The 16,227-nt window shown below is 46.0% G+C and overlaps 1 protein-coding gene across 2 annotated transcripts in view; it reads left to right on the top strand.

Moving 5' to 3' along the window:
- The window catches only part of NLRC5 (NLR family CARD domain containing 5), a 113,057-nt gene that overhangs the window by 31,678 nt on the left and 65,152 nt on the right, over positions 1-16,227 (top strand). For both annotated transcript variants that reach the window (XM_082607421.1, XM_082607422.1), the window contains exon 2: positions 15,514-15,625. In XM_082607421.1, the coding sequence (XP_082463547.1) occupies positions 15,606-15,625 (20 nt within the window). In that variant the 5' untranslated portion in view covers positions 15,514-15,605. The remainder of the gene's footprint in view (positions 1-15,513; positions 15,626-16,227) is intronic.

Here is a 16,227-nt window from a genome sequence, read left to right as displayed (position 1 = left end):
GGGCAGGTAAAGGTTTGCCTCGTTAGAGACTTACACGATAGAGTCAGCAGGATGCTGTTTAGGAGGTGCATGGAGGAGGCGTTGGCTGAATCACAAAGTGAGAGCAGCTGTCCTCTTTTCACTTCTCTTTAATCCTTCCTGTTTAGTCAAGGAGAAAGTCTCAGTCGGCTGCTAATGTCTGTAAGGCCTCTTACACTCCTGATCAGCTTTTCCACAATGCGAGGCCAGGCCTCAGGCCATAGGCAGCAACGCCCAGGTCCCGTCAACGGGCATCATTTTGGTTTTGTTTCCCTTGGGTTTCTCTTTTAGGGGTTACCTTCCATGCAGGGCAACTGATACTTTAGAAAATCAAGTTCAAAGTGAAATGATTTCTAGAAAATTTTTAAGGAAATGCTACTCTGATTCTCAGATAAGGCAAAAATGTCCTCCAACATGGGTAAAAAAGTCTTGGAAATTGTATTTCTATCCCTAAAGGGTAAGACTGTGGGAGAGTTCACGTTATATATTTCCACAATGTTTAGAACTTTTCAAATGAGTGCAGATTATATTTTATAGCAGGAAAATAATCAAGAGCTATGGGAATGATCATTTCGTTTGGAAAGAAGATCATTGGTTGAAGGCAGTATGGTGCTTCAGTTAGGAAAGCGCCTCTGGGTTCAGCAGAGGTTTTAATCCACCCTTTGCTTCTTGACATCCCAGAGTCCATTTCTTCATCTGTAAAATGAAGGCAATATCTGCCTTGAAAGGTTGATTGAGGATCCACTGAGGAAATGCAGGTGGAATACTGTAGCATGATGCCCAACCTGTGCTGAGAACCCAATATATGAGATTAGCATCAACTAGAGTCGGCTGCAGATGGGCAGTCCCCTCACTGTGCTATAATCTTTATATGAATTATTGTCCCCCATCCTCAGAATGACCCTGCGAAGTAGATGCAAAATCATCACCGCATTTGCAGATGAGGAACACATTGTACAGGGAGGTTAGGAAACTTGCCCTAGGTTGAGCAACACAACATGTTGCGATAAGGATTTGCACCCAAGCCTCCTGACCCCAAAGGCTCTTTTATCAGCTCCACAGATCCCTGTGAGATGGGCTGATATTAACCCTGCTTGACATACAAGCGAACCATGGTCCAGAGAGGTCAGGGACTCGCCTGGTGTCACCTGACAAGTCAGTTTGGGGCAGTGGGGCTCAGAACTGAGGCTCCAACCAACCAATCCCCTAACCCCCCGTCCCAGCCCCAAGCCTTTCTTCTACCCGTGTTTTGTGTGTCTGGGCACTGTCAGCTGGCATGGGAGAACATCAGTCAGATGATCCATCCCGGAAGCAGAATTCCTCTTCTAACTTCAAAGAGTCCAGCTTTCTGGTCACTGATCTTCAGTCTTCTTTCACTTTCAAAAAAGTGTATTCAGTTTAAACCATACAGGTAATACGTGACTAAAGTCTCTTTGCAGAAAGCTAAACGCCTTACACATCAGGCTAAAATCTCCATTACTCACTGCTTCCCGCCCCAGGTCCGTCCTCTCCCAGTTTGAGGTAACCAGTTCGGTGTGTTGCCTTCCAGAACTTTATCTAAGCCTTCACATTAAAAAAAACAAGCACGGAAACTCCCTGGCGTCCAGTGAGTAGGACTCTGCACTCTGACTGCCGTCAGGGAAACGAGATCCCACAAGCTGTGCTGCGCGGCCAGAAACAAAAAACCTAAAACAAAACAAAACAACAACAACGAAAAAAACCCCAAAACACTTAAATTGGGCTCACTCACTGCGAGGCCCTGTTTTAAGTGCTTTACATGTATTAACTCATTCACACCCCTGTGAGGAAGGTACTGTTATTATCCTTGTTTTATAGATGAGAACATTGAGGCTCAGAGAGGCTATATGACCTGCCTGAAGCCTCACAGCCTGAAAATGGTGAAAAGTTTAGTCCCAAACCTAGACAGCCTGGCTCCAAAATTCATGCTCTTACCCTCTAAGTTATAAAAACATGTTATTATAGAACTGGAGTATTGGTGTTTTGTTTTATATGTATTCTTCAGACAAATGATGTCATATTATGCATATCATTATACGTGTGTCTTGTCTATTCAGTAATACATATGGAGGATCCAGCCGCATCAGTGGCCTTCATGCCCATAACCCAGAGGTGCGGTAAACCAAACTATATTAGGTTATGAGTTGTTCAAACGCAGCTGCAGGATTTTCTTATGTAGTGCACTCTGTGCCTTGCCGGCCGTGTGGCTCTCCCTGTAGATTTCTGCCAAGCAGTTTGGTTGTAGAGTCAAAGGGCGGACACATTTTTTTTTTTTTTTTTTTTTGGCTGCGTTGGGTCTTTGTTGCTGCACACGGGCTTTCTCTAGTTGCGGAGTGGGGGCTACTCTTCGTTGTGGTGTGCGGGCTTCTCATTGGGTGGCTTCTCTTTTTATGGAGCACGGGCTCGAGGCGTGCGGGCTTCAGTAGTTGTGGCTCACAGGCTGAGTAGTTGTGACGCACGGGCTTCAGTAGTGTGACTCTCAGGCTCTAGAGCGCAGGCTCAGTAGTTGTTGCAACGGGCTTAGTTGCTCCGCGGCATGTGGGATCTTCCAGAACTCGAACCCGTGTCCCCTGCATTGGCAGGCAGATTCTTAACCACTGTGCCACCAGGGAAGCCCAAAGACCGGACACATTTTAAGTTTTAGAAATCATTGCCAATTTGCCTTTGAAAGCGGGCAGACCAATTTCCAGGCTGTGAATTCGAACCTCAGGATCTAACTTCTCTTCTTTACATCCTGAGCCTTCTTCATCCCCTAAATTCCAAAACCAGCACAAGATTCCTCCGGGATCCTCGCTGACCGCATGGCTGGAGATGAAGGCGTATTTCCAGACCTCGGCTCCGTTTTCAGTTTGGTGTGGGCATGAGAGGAGGTGGCAGGGCCACCAAGCGGGGGCCTGATGCTGAGCGCAGGAGGAGTGTTAGTTGTCAGTAGACACCCTTAGGGTCTCATCTAAATATGGCCACCTCGGTGGCCTTCCCATCCCCAGCCTCTTAGCAGGCAAGACTCATTCGGCTCTGGTTTGCTGGGGAAGCAAGACACCGGGTACAAGGGAGCAAGGAGCCATTCTCCCCACTGGGAGTGGAGAGCTGGGTGACAGGGTGGCCTGGAGCAGTAGTCCCCAAGCTCACCTGGGCTGCCTCCAAAAGTGCTGATGCCTGTGTTCTGCCCTCAGAGGTTGTGCTGTGATTGATCAGGAGTGCGGCCCACTGGAAGTTTTAAAACCCCGGATGGGGGCTTCCCTGGTGGCGCAGTTGTTGAGAGTCCGCCTGCCGATGCAGGGGACACGGGTTCGTGCCCCGGTCTGGGAGGATCCCACATGCCGCAGAGCGGCTGGGCTCGTGAGCCATGGCCGCTGGGCCTGCACGTCTGGAGCCTGTGCTCCGCAACGGGGGAGGCCACAACAGTGAGAGGCCCACGTACCACAAAAAAAAAAAAAAAAAATCCCCGGATGATTCCAACATTCAGACAAGTTTGGGACCCACTGCCCAGGACTGTGCTGGGCAGGACCCTTCTCACGGAGGCCTCACCGGCCACTTCCTGTGGGTTCTGGGTCCAAACTGCCAGGGCTGAGCGGGAGAGGCAAGGCCACTACCTGGCCACCTGCCGTCTGAGCCAGGCCAGGGCTGCCTGTGGACACCCCGGTTTTTGCGGGGCGGGGTACATCCAGAAACCCTCGGGGGTCTTTTGGTGGAGAGTCTGAGCCTTCCGAGCAGGAAGGTAGCTGGGGTAAAGGAGACAGTTTCAATTCTAGTGATGGGGGCTGGGACCCAGCTTCCTGGTTTCCAGTGACAAGGAGAGAGAAGCCTTGTTGGATTTGGAACAGGGACGACCTCCCAGGCCCAGGCCTGAGGGCCAGAGTGCAGGCTTGTGCCACCTCCACAAGGGCTTGGAGGCAAGAAGATGTTTGTTCAACTCCCAGCTCTGCGACTGTCTAGCTAGTGACCTGGGGAGGTCCCCTCACTGCTGGGAGCCTCAGTTTGTGCTTTGGTAAAGCATGTGACTGCATTTTAAGTCCTGCAGGACCCTGTCATTGTGAGGGACAATAAAGATGATTGTTTTCAAAGGAACAGTATTCTCCTGTGTCATCATCCCCCCATGGAAATGTGCTGTGTCAAGGACCCCTCTTGCCCGCTATGCCAGCTTTTGTGGGTGGGGGAGGAGATGGCCGCTGACGTCCCCCTGAAGGTAACTCCTGTGGGGCCCCATAAGAAGAGGGTGATTCCTGGGGTGGGGCTGTATCGGTCCCCCAGAAAGCGCCCACTGGGTCAGTCTGGTCCCACTTCTGCTTCTTATTTGCTGTGAGTGTCAGCAAGGCCTTCCTTTCTCGGGACCTCTGTTTCCCAATCTATAAAATGGGCCTGGCATGGACCCCACTGCCAGGATTCTTCCAGCTCTCTTCCCCTTTGCACCTGGGCTCAGGCATCCTCTGAAGCCTCGGACTATGATCAACCACCCTGGGGGGAAGCAGAGGTCCTGGGTTCCCGGTCGTCAGCCCTGTAGGGCTTGGCGTGGAGGATTCCCAGAGGGCTTGAGGGCCTCTGTGGACTCTGGTCCACCCTGGTGTCCCCAGGCCTGACCTGTCCACTCAGTCCTGAGAAACCAACTTCAGTAGCACTTTCTTTTCTCAATTTCGGTGATATTTTGGTCCAGATGTCTTGAGGGGATGTCATGGCCGGGGGTACTGACCCCACCAACCGCGTCCTTCCTGATCCTGACGTTAGCGTTGGCAGCCTTCTTAGTTGTGTCCCTCTCTTCCCGCTGCCCGGCCTCAGTCACCCCCTTCTGTCCTCTTTTCTCCCCACCTGGGCCCAGGAGCTGGGGCAGTGCCCGGGGGGGAGAGGGCTTCCAGCCTCCTGATCCTTGGCCTGACCCTCCCAGACAGCCCCGGGAACAGGGACAGCAGGTGGTGTTGCCCTTGTAGAGATGAGGAAACAGATCCCAGCCAGTGGGAGGGGTGCTGCCAGCACGTGTTACTCCTGAGCCCCAGGCTCAAACGGGCTTCCTCTCCATCCAAGTAGGAAGAGGGAAGAAGCAAAAGAATAGCAGCCAGGAGCTTCCATGGTGGCACAGTGGTTGGGAGTCCGCCTGCCGATGCAGGGGACGCGGGTTCGCGCCCCGGTCCGGGAGGATCCCACATGCCGCGGAGCGGCTGAGCCCGTGAGCCATGGCCGCTGGGCCTGCGCGTCCGGAGCCTGTGCTCCGCAACAGGAGAGGCCACAACAGTGAGAGGCCCGCGTACCACAAAAAAAAAAAAAAAAAAAGAATAGCAGCCAGAAGTATGTGACTCAAACCCTATCTTCTCCTCCCCCCACTTCCTTCCTTCTACCCTGTGCTAGGGGCTGGGGCTACCTAGGAAACAACAAGAACAACCACACTGGTAATAATAGCTAATGGGCCATATGCCATGTCAGCAGTTTTGCCTGCTTCATCTCCCAGCGACCTTGCCAGGTAGCTATTATTACCCCCAAGGCTGACCCTGCTGGTGTTCCCTCTCACCAGTCTACTGGACCCCCTCATAGGCCAGTCCCCCTTCCCCCATCCACTGTGGGTGTAGGCCCACTAACACCTGCACCCTGCCCTGAAGGATTGCCCTTGGCTGATAGGAATGCCCCTCCTCCACCCCATAGGCATGGCCCGTAGCCAATGAGTGGCAGATGTGGCGGATATGGGCGGGGGAACAGCGCAGCCCCCTTGCCTCTTGTCAGGACAAACTCTGGAGTGTTGTTCACATCCCAGAGTTCCCTGTGGTCAGGCTAAAGCTAGACTGCTCCTGAAGCCACATCTGTGCTTAACTTCTCCCCCGACCCCATCCTGCTTCCCGTCCCACCTTAATAAATAATTTGGACAGACACCCCTGTCTTGGGCTCTGCTTTTAGCAGCCTGACCTAGAACATCCCCATTTTACAGATGAGGACGCTGAGGTACCAAGCCATGGAGTAACCAGACCATAGCCACACAGCTGGTACCTGTGTAATAGAGACTCAAATCCAGGGCCCTGGTGCCAAGGTATTTGCCCTTATCCAGAATCAGGCAGAGTCCCTGCCCTGGAGGTGTACCCAGCTGCTGAAGGAAGGGTGGGCCAAGAGGAAATGATGACGCAGAGTGACAAGCCCTGCTGTGGAGGAGAAAGGAGAAATTGCTAGGGAGGGAAGCCCAATATTGGGGGTGCCACTTGGTCTGGGAAGGCAGCTGGGAAGACTTCCCTGAGAAGGAAGCAAAAGTCGATTGGAGCTGGGTCCAGAGGAGAAGGAAGAGTTTGCAAGATGGAAAAAAAGGGCAGGGCTTTCAAGGCAGAGCAGGGCATGTGTGCAAGGCAGGGGCTTGTGAAAGAGGACGGCGGGGTGGGCATGGAAAGATCACGCCCATGGAAGCATGGTCACATGGCAGGGCAGCACGGGTGGTGTGAGGGGGCCCGGAGATGGCCAGGACCCAGACGGTGAAGGACCATTTGTTTATTCATCCTTTGAGCCTTTCTTCGGCACCTGACGTGGACCTGCTTTGTGAAAGTCATGCTAACTTGGTGCCACTTCGTCTTGCAGGTGGTGGGAAACTACAAGAGGTTTAGACAGAAATGAGGCCAGACCAGAGCTGAGTTTTAGAGACAACTCTGGCCAGAGGCGTGTGTGCTGGCGTGCGTGCACGTGTGCATGCCTGCGGACTGGAGGTGGGGGGTGTCTCCAGGTGCAGGGAGCAGCGATGGCAAAGGCCCTGGGACTGGGGCAGAGGAACTGGCTGTGATTTCTCCACTCCGCCCCCTAACCTCCACAGCAGTGGCGTTCCCTGGATGTCAGGAGAGATTCCCCAAGAGCGCCCCGATGCGGGCAACGGAAGGGGCTGTCTGCTTAAAATTGAAGCCAGGGGCTTCCCTGGTGGCGCAGTGGTTGAGAGTCCGCCTGCCGATGCAGGGAACGCGGGTTCGTGCCCCGGTCCGGGAAGATGGGAAGATCCCACACGCCGCGGAGCGGCTGGGCCCGTGAGCCATGGCCGCTGAGCCTGCGCCTCCGGAGCCTGCGCTCCGCAACGGGAGAGGCCACAGCAGTGAGAGGCCTGCTTACGGCAAAAAAAAAAAAGAAAAAAATTGAAGCCAAGATGGAGTGATCCTTCCATGCCCACCCCTCAGTGAGACTAGCACCCCAGCAAGGTCCCCTGCCCTTTTCCCTCTTGCTGTCTGGACCTGGAGTGGCGGGAGCACCAGACTGCAAACCCACACGCCTGGATTCCCTTGGCGTGCTGACTGTTTCTGATTGTGTGATGCTGGGCGTTTCACTGCCTCTCTCTGAGCCCCATGTTTGATCGCCCTATCCCAGGGATGCATTGGTGATTCTTAGAAGTAACACTTTTTTTTAGCCAGAGATCCTGGTGCTAAAATGCAAATATGAAGGCTTGAGAGTTTATTGAGGTTTATTTTCTTTGTTCTATTAGCAGCTCTCTGCTATCTTGCTTTCTGTAGAGCAGTAATAAAATTTTATGCATTTGGGTAACATGAACCCATAAACTTAACATCATTTAAAATTTGTTATTTAAATTCATATTTAAATTTAAAAACTGCTAGCCATGCGTGGAGAAATTGATAGAAGCACAGTGACTAAGAATGTCTCTCTCATTCTTTATGGCTACCCCAAACCACATAGATACCAACATAGGAGATTTGAAGGACAACCAGTATAGGTGAGGTAATAGATATATTAGATTTTTTAAAAATTAATCTTGTTTAGGTAATACATGCATACAAGATAAAATTCTAAAAGTTCCCCTCCCTGGGGACAATTACTATTATGAGTTTCTTCCAGAAATATTCATGTATTTAGAAACATACACATTTTTTTTTCTTCACACGAATGCAGCATAGGTACCCTATTCTGCCCTTGACCTTTTTGAAAATGTGATATATCTTGTTCCATATCATTCCACATAGTTCTGCCTCTTTCTTTTTAATGGCTGCATAGGATTTCATTGCATGGACGTGCCATAATTTTTCTTTTTTCCTTTTTTTTTTTTTTTGGCGGCTTGGCCTGCAGGATCTTAGTTCCCCAGCCAGGGATTGAACCTGTGCCCTCAGCAGTGAAAGCGTGGAGTCCTAACCACTGGATCCCCAAGGAATTCCCCGGACCTTGTTGTTTATCTGTTCTTCTAGTACTTTCATGGTTTAACTTTTTACATTTAAATTTTGACTCCATCTAGACTTTATTTTGGTATAATTTGTGAGATAGAAATCCATATTTATTGAAAAAGAGTATCTTTTAAATGTTCAAGGAATATTTTTAAATTTCTCATATACCAAGCCAAAAAGGGAACTCTCAACATATTCCCGAAAGCAGAAATTAGATAGGATTTATTCTTTGTACAGTATAGTAAAGCAAAAAATTAATGACAAAGATTTTTAAAAGAACTCACCCCTCTATTCAATGACTCAGGTCAAAATTATAATCTACTAGTAATCCAAGATAAGTTTGCTATAAACAATATAAATTTATGGAAATTGGCCAAAAGTTCTTTTAAAAGGAAAAAACTCAAAATGGCCTAAGGCGTAACGTTCAGAAGTTTAAAGAATAACAGTCTCAGTAAATCAGGGGAAAGAAATAAGAAAATAAAAACAAAAATTATAAAACTAGAGAAGGGAAAATTCTACAGAATTGATAAAAGAAAACAAAAGTTTGCTTTTAAACATAAGAGATACCAACTGCTGGCACATTTAATAAGGAAAGAAAGACAAAGTAAGAGAAACTAAATTAAGTACAAAAATGTGAAATTTAAAAGTACAAGAGGGAATTCCCTGTTGGTCCAGCGATTAGGGCTCCGCGTTTTCGCTGGTTCAGTCCCTGGTCAGGGAACTGAGATCCTGCAAGCTGCGTGGTTCGACCAAAAAAAAAAAAGTACAGAAAAAATATTATACACAACTGTGTGCTGCATACTAAGTTTGAACATTCTTGACGAACTAAGCAAATTTCTCAGAAAAAGCCCATAAACTGCCAAAAGTTAAGTTAAAAGTAAGTGGAAAACAACCAACACAGTAAGGGGAATGTTAAAGTTATCACATTTGATTTTTCTTTTGACTGTTCAAACCACTTGATGGTGTTGAGAAGAACTTTGGCTTTTCCTCAGGGTGCGATAGGAAGGGGCAAATGTATGTGGCGTGGGCCACATAACTTGACCATCTGGCTCTCTGTGAAGGATGTTGGGGGTAGGCCTCCTGGCGCAGGAATCCAGGTAAGAAATGATGGTGCCAGGTCTAGGTAGCAGTGGAGGAAGTAAGATTCTGTGGTATGCTTGGAAAACTTAAGCCACCTTTGGCCTGAGCTTGAGGAAGCTTGAGGCCGCTCTTCACTGGAATGGGGAAGGGGGAGGGTGGGAGGGGCAGTTTGGGAGGGGAGATCAGGAGCTCAGCTTTGGACCGGGAATTTTTTTTTTTTTTTTTGGCCACACCCCGCAGCATGGCATGCAGGACCTTAGCTCCCCAACCAGGGATCGAACCTGTGCCCCCTGCAGCTGAAGCATGGAGTCTTAACCACTGGACGGCCAGGGAAGTCCCTGGAAATTTTTAAATGCATAGGAGGCATCCAAGAGGAGTAGCTGTGAGAATTAAAATAGATAAAGCCTAAAGGCACTTGCCTGGCATTTAGCAAATATTCATTACATTATCTGTTCAACTTTTTCAACACTTTCCCAGTGAAAATGTAGTTTTGTCCCTATAACACACACAGAAACATTAAACAAAAAGTAGAATAAAGTATTTCCTCGGTGTGTATGAATTACTTTTTAATTTGAATTTTCAGTCTCTATCTGTCATACTTAATGCAGATATTTATCCTCACTTATTGCCTTCCTAATTCTGTTTTCGTTTTAGTGTTTCACATTCTGTAGGGAACTTCCATCCATGTGAGCAGCACTGATAGTTTCTTGTGCTTACTCAGCACTGTGAAAGCATTTACACATTGGGGAAATGTCTATTCTAGTTTTTAATGTGAACGTTTTATGGCTTTGAAAAACAAATTGAAATGCACCTGTTGAAAAGTTTTAATGGTACAAAGTGGTCCAGAAGAGAATGGTCGTCCTTCCGTATCCCTATCCTCGGTTGCTCAAGTCCCTTATATAAAATGGCGTAGTACAGTTGGCCCTCCATATCCGCGGGTTCCACATTTGAGGATTCAAATCCACAGTTGCAGAACCCACAGATACAGAGAGCGAACTGTACAGTGTAAAGGGCTCTCCTTTGCCTGGGTCCCCCAGGTTCCCTCCCCAGACACAATCCTGTCACCAGTTACTTGTGTAACCCTAGAGTTGGTCTCTATGTATGCAAATGCACACAGCACATTTAAAACATACATGTGCCATAGCTTTTAAAAGTTGAATTCACTTACTAGTATACTTTGGAGCTTTTTTCACTTGGCATGTTTTTGCTGTTCATCCATGTTGTAGTATGGATTGTTACTTTGTTCCTTTTTATTGCTAAATAATATTCTATTGTATAGATATACCATATTTTGCTTATTCATTTGTGAGTTTTTGGACATTTGGAGTGTTTTCACTTTTTAGCTAATAGGGATGATAAACATTTCTGTACATGTTTTCATGTAGATGTATATTTTCATTTCTCTTGGATATAAACCTAGGAGTAGAAAATTGCTGGGTTATAACTCTCTGTTTAACATTTTAAGGAATTGCCAAACTTTTTCAAAGTGGCTGCACCATTTTGCATTCCCACCAGCAGTATATAAGAGTTCCTGTTTCTCCACACCCTCATCAACACTTGTATTCTCTTCTCTTTCATTACAGACATTCGATGGGGGTGTGAAATGGTATCTGGTTGTGGTTTTAATTTGCCCATACAGAAAAATTTAATTTAATTATGTAACTAAAAAATAATTCTTAAAAAAAAAAGGAAATCCCCTGGCGGTCCAGTGGTTAGGACTCCGTGCTCTCACTGCCGAGGGCCCAGGTTCAATCCCTGGTCAGGGAACTAAGATCCCACAAGGGGCACAGCACGACCAATAACAATAATAATAATTCTTTCCATTTAAAACACTTGTATTACTATGTGGTTTTTATATAGTTGATTTACATACAATGTTGTGTTAGTTTCAGGTGTACAGCAAAGTGATTCAGTTACACATACATATATATACATATATATATTCTTTTTTTTAATAATCTCTTCCATTATACCATTATAGGCTATATATGTGCTGTGTTTTGTTTGTTTGTTTGTTTGTTTTTGGCTACATTGGATCTTTGTTACTGCGTGCAGGCTTTCTCTAGTTGTGGCAAGTGGGGGCTACTCTTCATTGTGGTGAGCGGACTTTTTATTGTGGTGGCTTCTCGTTGCGGAGCACAGGCTATAGGCACACGGGCTTCAGTAGTTGTGGCATGCGGGCCCTAGAGTGTGTGGGCTTCAGCAGTTGCGGCTTGTGGGCTCAGTAGTTGCGGTGCGCGGGCTCTAGGGCACACGGGCTCAGTAGTTGTGGCGCACGGGCTTAGTTGCTCCACAGCATGTGGGATCTTCCCAGACCATGGCTCAAACCCGTGTCCCCTGCATTGGCAGGTGGATTCTTTTTTTTTTTTTTGTATAGTATTTTTTTATAAATTTATTTTTTTTTATTGATTATTTTTATCTGTGTTGGGTCTTCGTTGCTGCCTGCAGGCTTTCTCTAGTTGCGGCGAGCAGGGGCTACTCTTTGTTGCAGTGCGCGGGCTTCTCATTGCGGTGGCTTCTCTTGTTGCGGAGCACGGGCTCTAGGCGCCAGTGTCAGTAGCTGTGGCACGAGGTCTCAGTAGTTGTGGCTTGTGGGCTCTAGAGCGCAGGCTCAGTAATTGTGGCACATGGACTTAGTTGCTCTGTGGCATGTGGGATTTTCCCGGACCAGGGCTCAAACCCATGTCCCCTGCATTGGCAGGTGGATTCTTAACCACTGCGCCACCAGGGAAGCACCGGGTACCATAAAGTTTTAATGACAGTTACTTTATAAAATGCCTTTGTTTGGAAGCCTCTCCATTATTGCCTGCCTCTCCCAATGAATAGTCTTTGATATAATTGCCTTCGTTTTTTTTCTTTTTATCTAATTCTAATTCAAAATGTTTATTATGAAATAGTTAAGACACACAAACACTTGTCATATCTGCCATTTTTTGTCTAAAAGACCATTATTATAATTTTACCAAGTTCTCAGAAGTATCCTACTGTAATATATTTAAGGCATTGCCTTAAATATGTCTATTAACTTAGAAGGATTTTTCCTTTCACTTTCTGTAGTCACAGGCAGGCTTGTCTTAGTCTGTTACAGCGGTTCTGGCCGTCATAACAGAATACCATAGACTGGGTGGCTTACACAATACACATTTATTTCTCACAGTTCTGGAGGCTGGGAAGTCCAAGATCAAGGTGCCAGCATATCCGGTGCCCAGTGAGGACCCTCTTCCTGATTTGCAGATGGGTGCCTCCTCCCTTTATCCTCCTCACGTGGCAGTGAGCAGAGAGAGGAAGCACATCTCTCCTGCCTTTTCTTATAAGGGCACTAAACCCATCATGAGGGCTGCATCCTCATGACCTAATTACCTCCCAAAGGCTCCATCTCCAAATACCGTCACACTGCAGATTTAAGCTTCGTCATATAAGTCTGGGGGGAACACAAACATTCAGTCCATAGCAAGGCTTTATTTCAATTTGCTCATGCTTCTCTCCATTTCTTCTGTTAGAATTTGACAGTTTTCTTTTTTAAAAAGCCATTATTACCTCAGTAACTCTTCAACAGGCTGTGTTTTTTTCCCCCTTGTTTCTAACTGCAGTACTTATCTCTGTTATATTAGAATATGCTCTCCTTTTTAAAAATTTATTTTATGAAGTGTAGTTGATTTACAATGTTGTGTTAATTTCTGCTATATGGCAAATTGATTCAGTTATACATATATATATATATATATATATATATATATATATATATATATATATATATATAGTCTTTTTCCTATACTTTTCCGTTATGGCTTATTATAGGATATTGAATATAGTTCCCTGTGCTATACAGTAGGACCTTGTTGTTTATCCACTCTATATGTAATAGTTTGCATCTGCTAATCCCAAACTCCCAGTCCATCCCTCCCCCACCACCCCTCCCCCTTGACAACCACAAGTCTGTTCTCTGTGAGTCTGTTTTGTAGATAAGTTCATTTGAGTCATATTTTAGATTCCACATATAAGTGATATCATATGGTATTTGTCTTCCTCTTTCTGACCTACTTCACTTAGTACGATAATCTCTAGTTCCATTCATGTTGCTGCAAATGGCACCGTTTCATTCTCTTTTATGGCTGTGTAGTATTCCATTGTGTGTGTGTGTATATATACATATATATATACATATATATATTTGTGTGTGTATATATATATATATATATATATATATATATATATATATATATATATACACACACACACACACACACACACACCACTTCTTCCTTATCCATTCATCTGTTGATGGACATTTAGGTTGCTTCCATGTCTTGGCTATTGTGAATAGTGCTGCTATGAACATAGGGGTGCATGTAGCTTTTCGAATTATAGTTTTGTCTGGGTATATGCCTAGGAGTGGGATTGCTGGATCATATGGCAACTCTATTTTTAGTTTTTTGAGGAACCTCCATACTGTTCTCCATAGTGGCTGCACCAGTTTACAACAGTGTAGGCGGGTTCCCTTTTCTCCACACCCTCTCCAGCATTCATAGACTTTTTAATGCCGGCCATGCTGACCGATGTGAGGTGGTACTTCATTGTAGTTTTGATTTGCATTTCTCTAATAATTAACAATGTTGAGCATCTTTTCATGTGCCTATTGGCCATCTGTGTATCTTATTTAGAGAAATGTCTATTTAGGTCTTCTGCCCATTTTTTTTTTTTTTTTTTTTTTTTTGCTGTACGCGGGCCTCTCACTGTTGTGGCCTCTCCCGTTGCGGAGCACAGGCTCCGGACGCACAGGCTCAGCGGCCATGGCTCACGGGCCCAGCCGCTCCGCGGCATATGGGATCCTCCCAGACCGGGGCACGAACCCGTATCCCCTGCATCGGCAGGCGGACTCTCAACCACTGCGCCACCAGGGAGGCCCTTCTGCCCATTTTTTGATTGGGTTTTTCGTTTTTTTCTTATTGAGTTGTATGAGTTATTTGTATATTTTGGAAATTAAGCCCTTGTCCATCACATTATTTGCAAATATTTTCTCCCAGTCCGTAGGTTGTCTTTTCGTTTTGTTTATGATTTCCTTTGCAGTACAAAGCTTGTAAGTTTGATTAGGTCCCATTTGTTTATTTTTGCTTTTATTTCTATTGCCTTGGGAGACTGACCTAAGAAATTGGTACGATTTATGTCAGAGAGTGTTTTGCCTATGTTTTCTTCTAAGAGTTTTATGGTGTCATGTCTTATATTTAAGTCTTTAAGCCATTGAGTTTATTGTTGTGTATGGTGTGAGGGTGTGTTCTAACTTCATTGATTTACATGCAGCTGTCCAACTTTCCCAGCACCACTTGCTGAAGAGACTGTCTTTTCCCCATTGTATATTCTTGCCTCCTTTGTCAAAGATTAATTGACCATAGGTGTGTGGATTTATTTCTGGGCTCTCTATAGAATGTGCCCTCTTGATGTGGATTGACCTAAAGTCTGGAACTTTGTTTTTACATTCCTCATACTTCGGAGATAATCAGTGCACACTACTCTGATCTTTTGCCTTTCTTCCGTTCTTCCATGTACTTTTTAGCCATCTTTTTTCTTCTCTATTTCTTATTGTTAGACAAGATCTCTAAAGCTATATTGCGTAGGCCTTTGTGCCAGAGCATCATTTTATTTTATTTTTTATTGAGATATAGTTGATGTACAATATTATGTAAGTTACATGTGTACAACATAATGATTCACAATTTTTAAAGGTTATACTCCATTTATAGTTATTATAAAATATCAGAGCATCGTTTTATTGTCCCCTTGGTGAGATAGTGATCGATGCCTCTGGGTTTTCTCATTAAGAAGAATGTTTGCTCTTGATTATTTAAAAACTTCTTCATGATGTATTAAGAGAGAAGACTGCACATTCTAACCTCTTTGGAGTTTTATTAGGAAAGGAAACTGACATCTGTGGTAAGGATTATTCTATTTTAATCCAATAAATTAGCTGTAATAAGTCTGCTGAATTTGAGGGGCCTGCAGTGACGTCACAAGTCACTATAAGGGGAATGTTCAAGTTGGAAGAGAAAGAGGGGCATCCTCTGGGCCAGATACGGCGGGAGGTGACACCAGGGAGGGCTGGGCTGTGAACAGTCCAGGGACAAAAAAATCTTGGTTGGGGAAGAAGAAGATCTGTACCTGAAGACGAGGAGACTGTTTCTGGGTCGATGTCCTCAGCGGTGTCAGGGGTAGGGGTCAGTGCCTTCTTTACAGAATTCCTCTTGGAACTTGGAATAATGATGGGGAGAGTGCACTGTCTCCTCTCTCTTAGGGGCCTGTCCTATGGAAAGAACCTGAAAATCCAGCTCAGGGACTTGGCCCAGGAACCCATGAGACCCTCTCTGTGGACATCCTAGAACATCTATGATGAACCAGGAAACCAGGTAGGTAATCATTCCCCTTTGCCTCCTCTCTTTCCCTCCCATCCACTCCTTCATCCCCCACCCTCCTACTGCCAAGACTGCTCCCTACTGCTCCCTGGACTGCCCCCAATATAGCAAAGTTACCCTTAGTCACCCTTCAGCAAGAGAGTGAGAATCATCAGACACAGAACATCAGCAAGGACCTGCATCAGCATCTACCCTTTTCATGGATGATGTGACCAAGGCCCTGACAGAGAAGAGATGTGCTCATAATAAGAGTGTATCAGTTAAGATAAGCTAGTGTATGCTGCAGTAACAAACAACCTCCAAAGTCCCCGTGGCTTATGACAACAAAAGTTATTTCCTGGTCTCAGTTCTTGTCTAATATGAATCAACTGGGGCCTCTAGTCCACATTATCCTCTTTCCCGGACCCAGGCTAAAGGAACAGCCAGGATCTGGAATACTGCTGGCCACTGTGTTAGAGGAAAAGTGAGAACAAGGTGAACGTCTGCACAGACATGACGCAGGTCATTCTTTAGCATATTTCATTGCCAAAGCAAGTTTCGTGGCCATACCCAATTTCAAAGGGGCAGAGAGATGCAATCCAACCAAAGGCCTAGAA

Source organism: Mesoplodon mirus, assembly GCF_964341445.2.
Source record: "Mesoplodon mirus genome assembly, chromosome: 19".
Classification (NCBI taxonomy): domain Eukaryota; kingdom Metazoa; phylum Chordata; class Mammalia; order Artiodactyla; family Ziphiidae; genus Mesoplodon; species Mesoplodon mirus.
The sequence above is the reverse complement of the archived record's forward strand: the minus strand, read 5'-3'. Positions and strand labels throughout refer to the sequence as shown.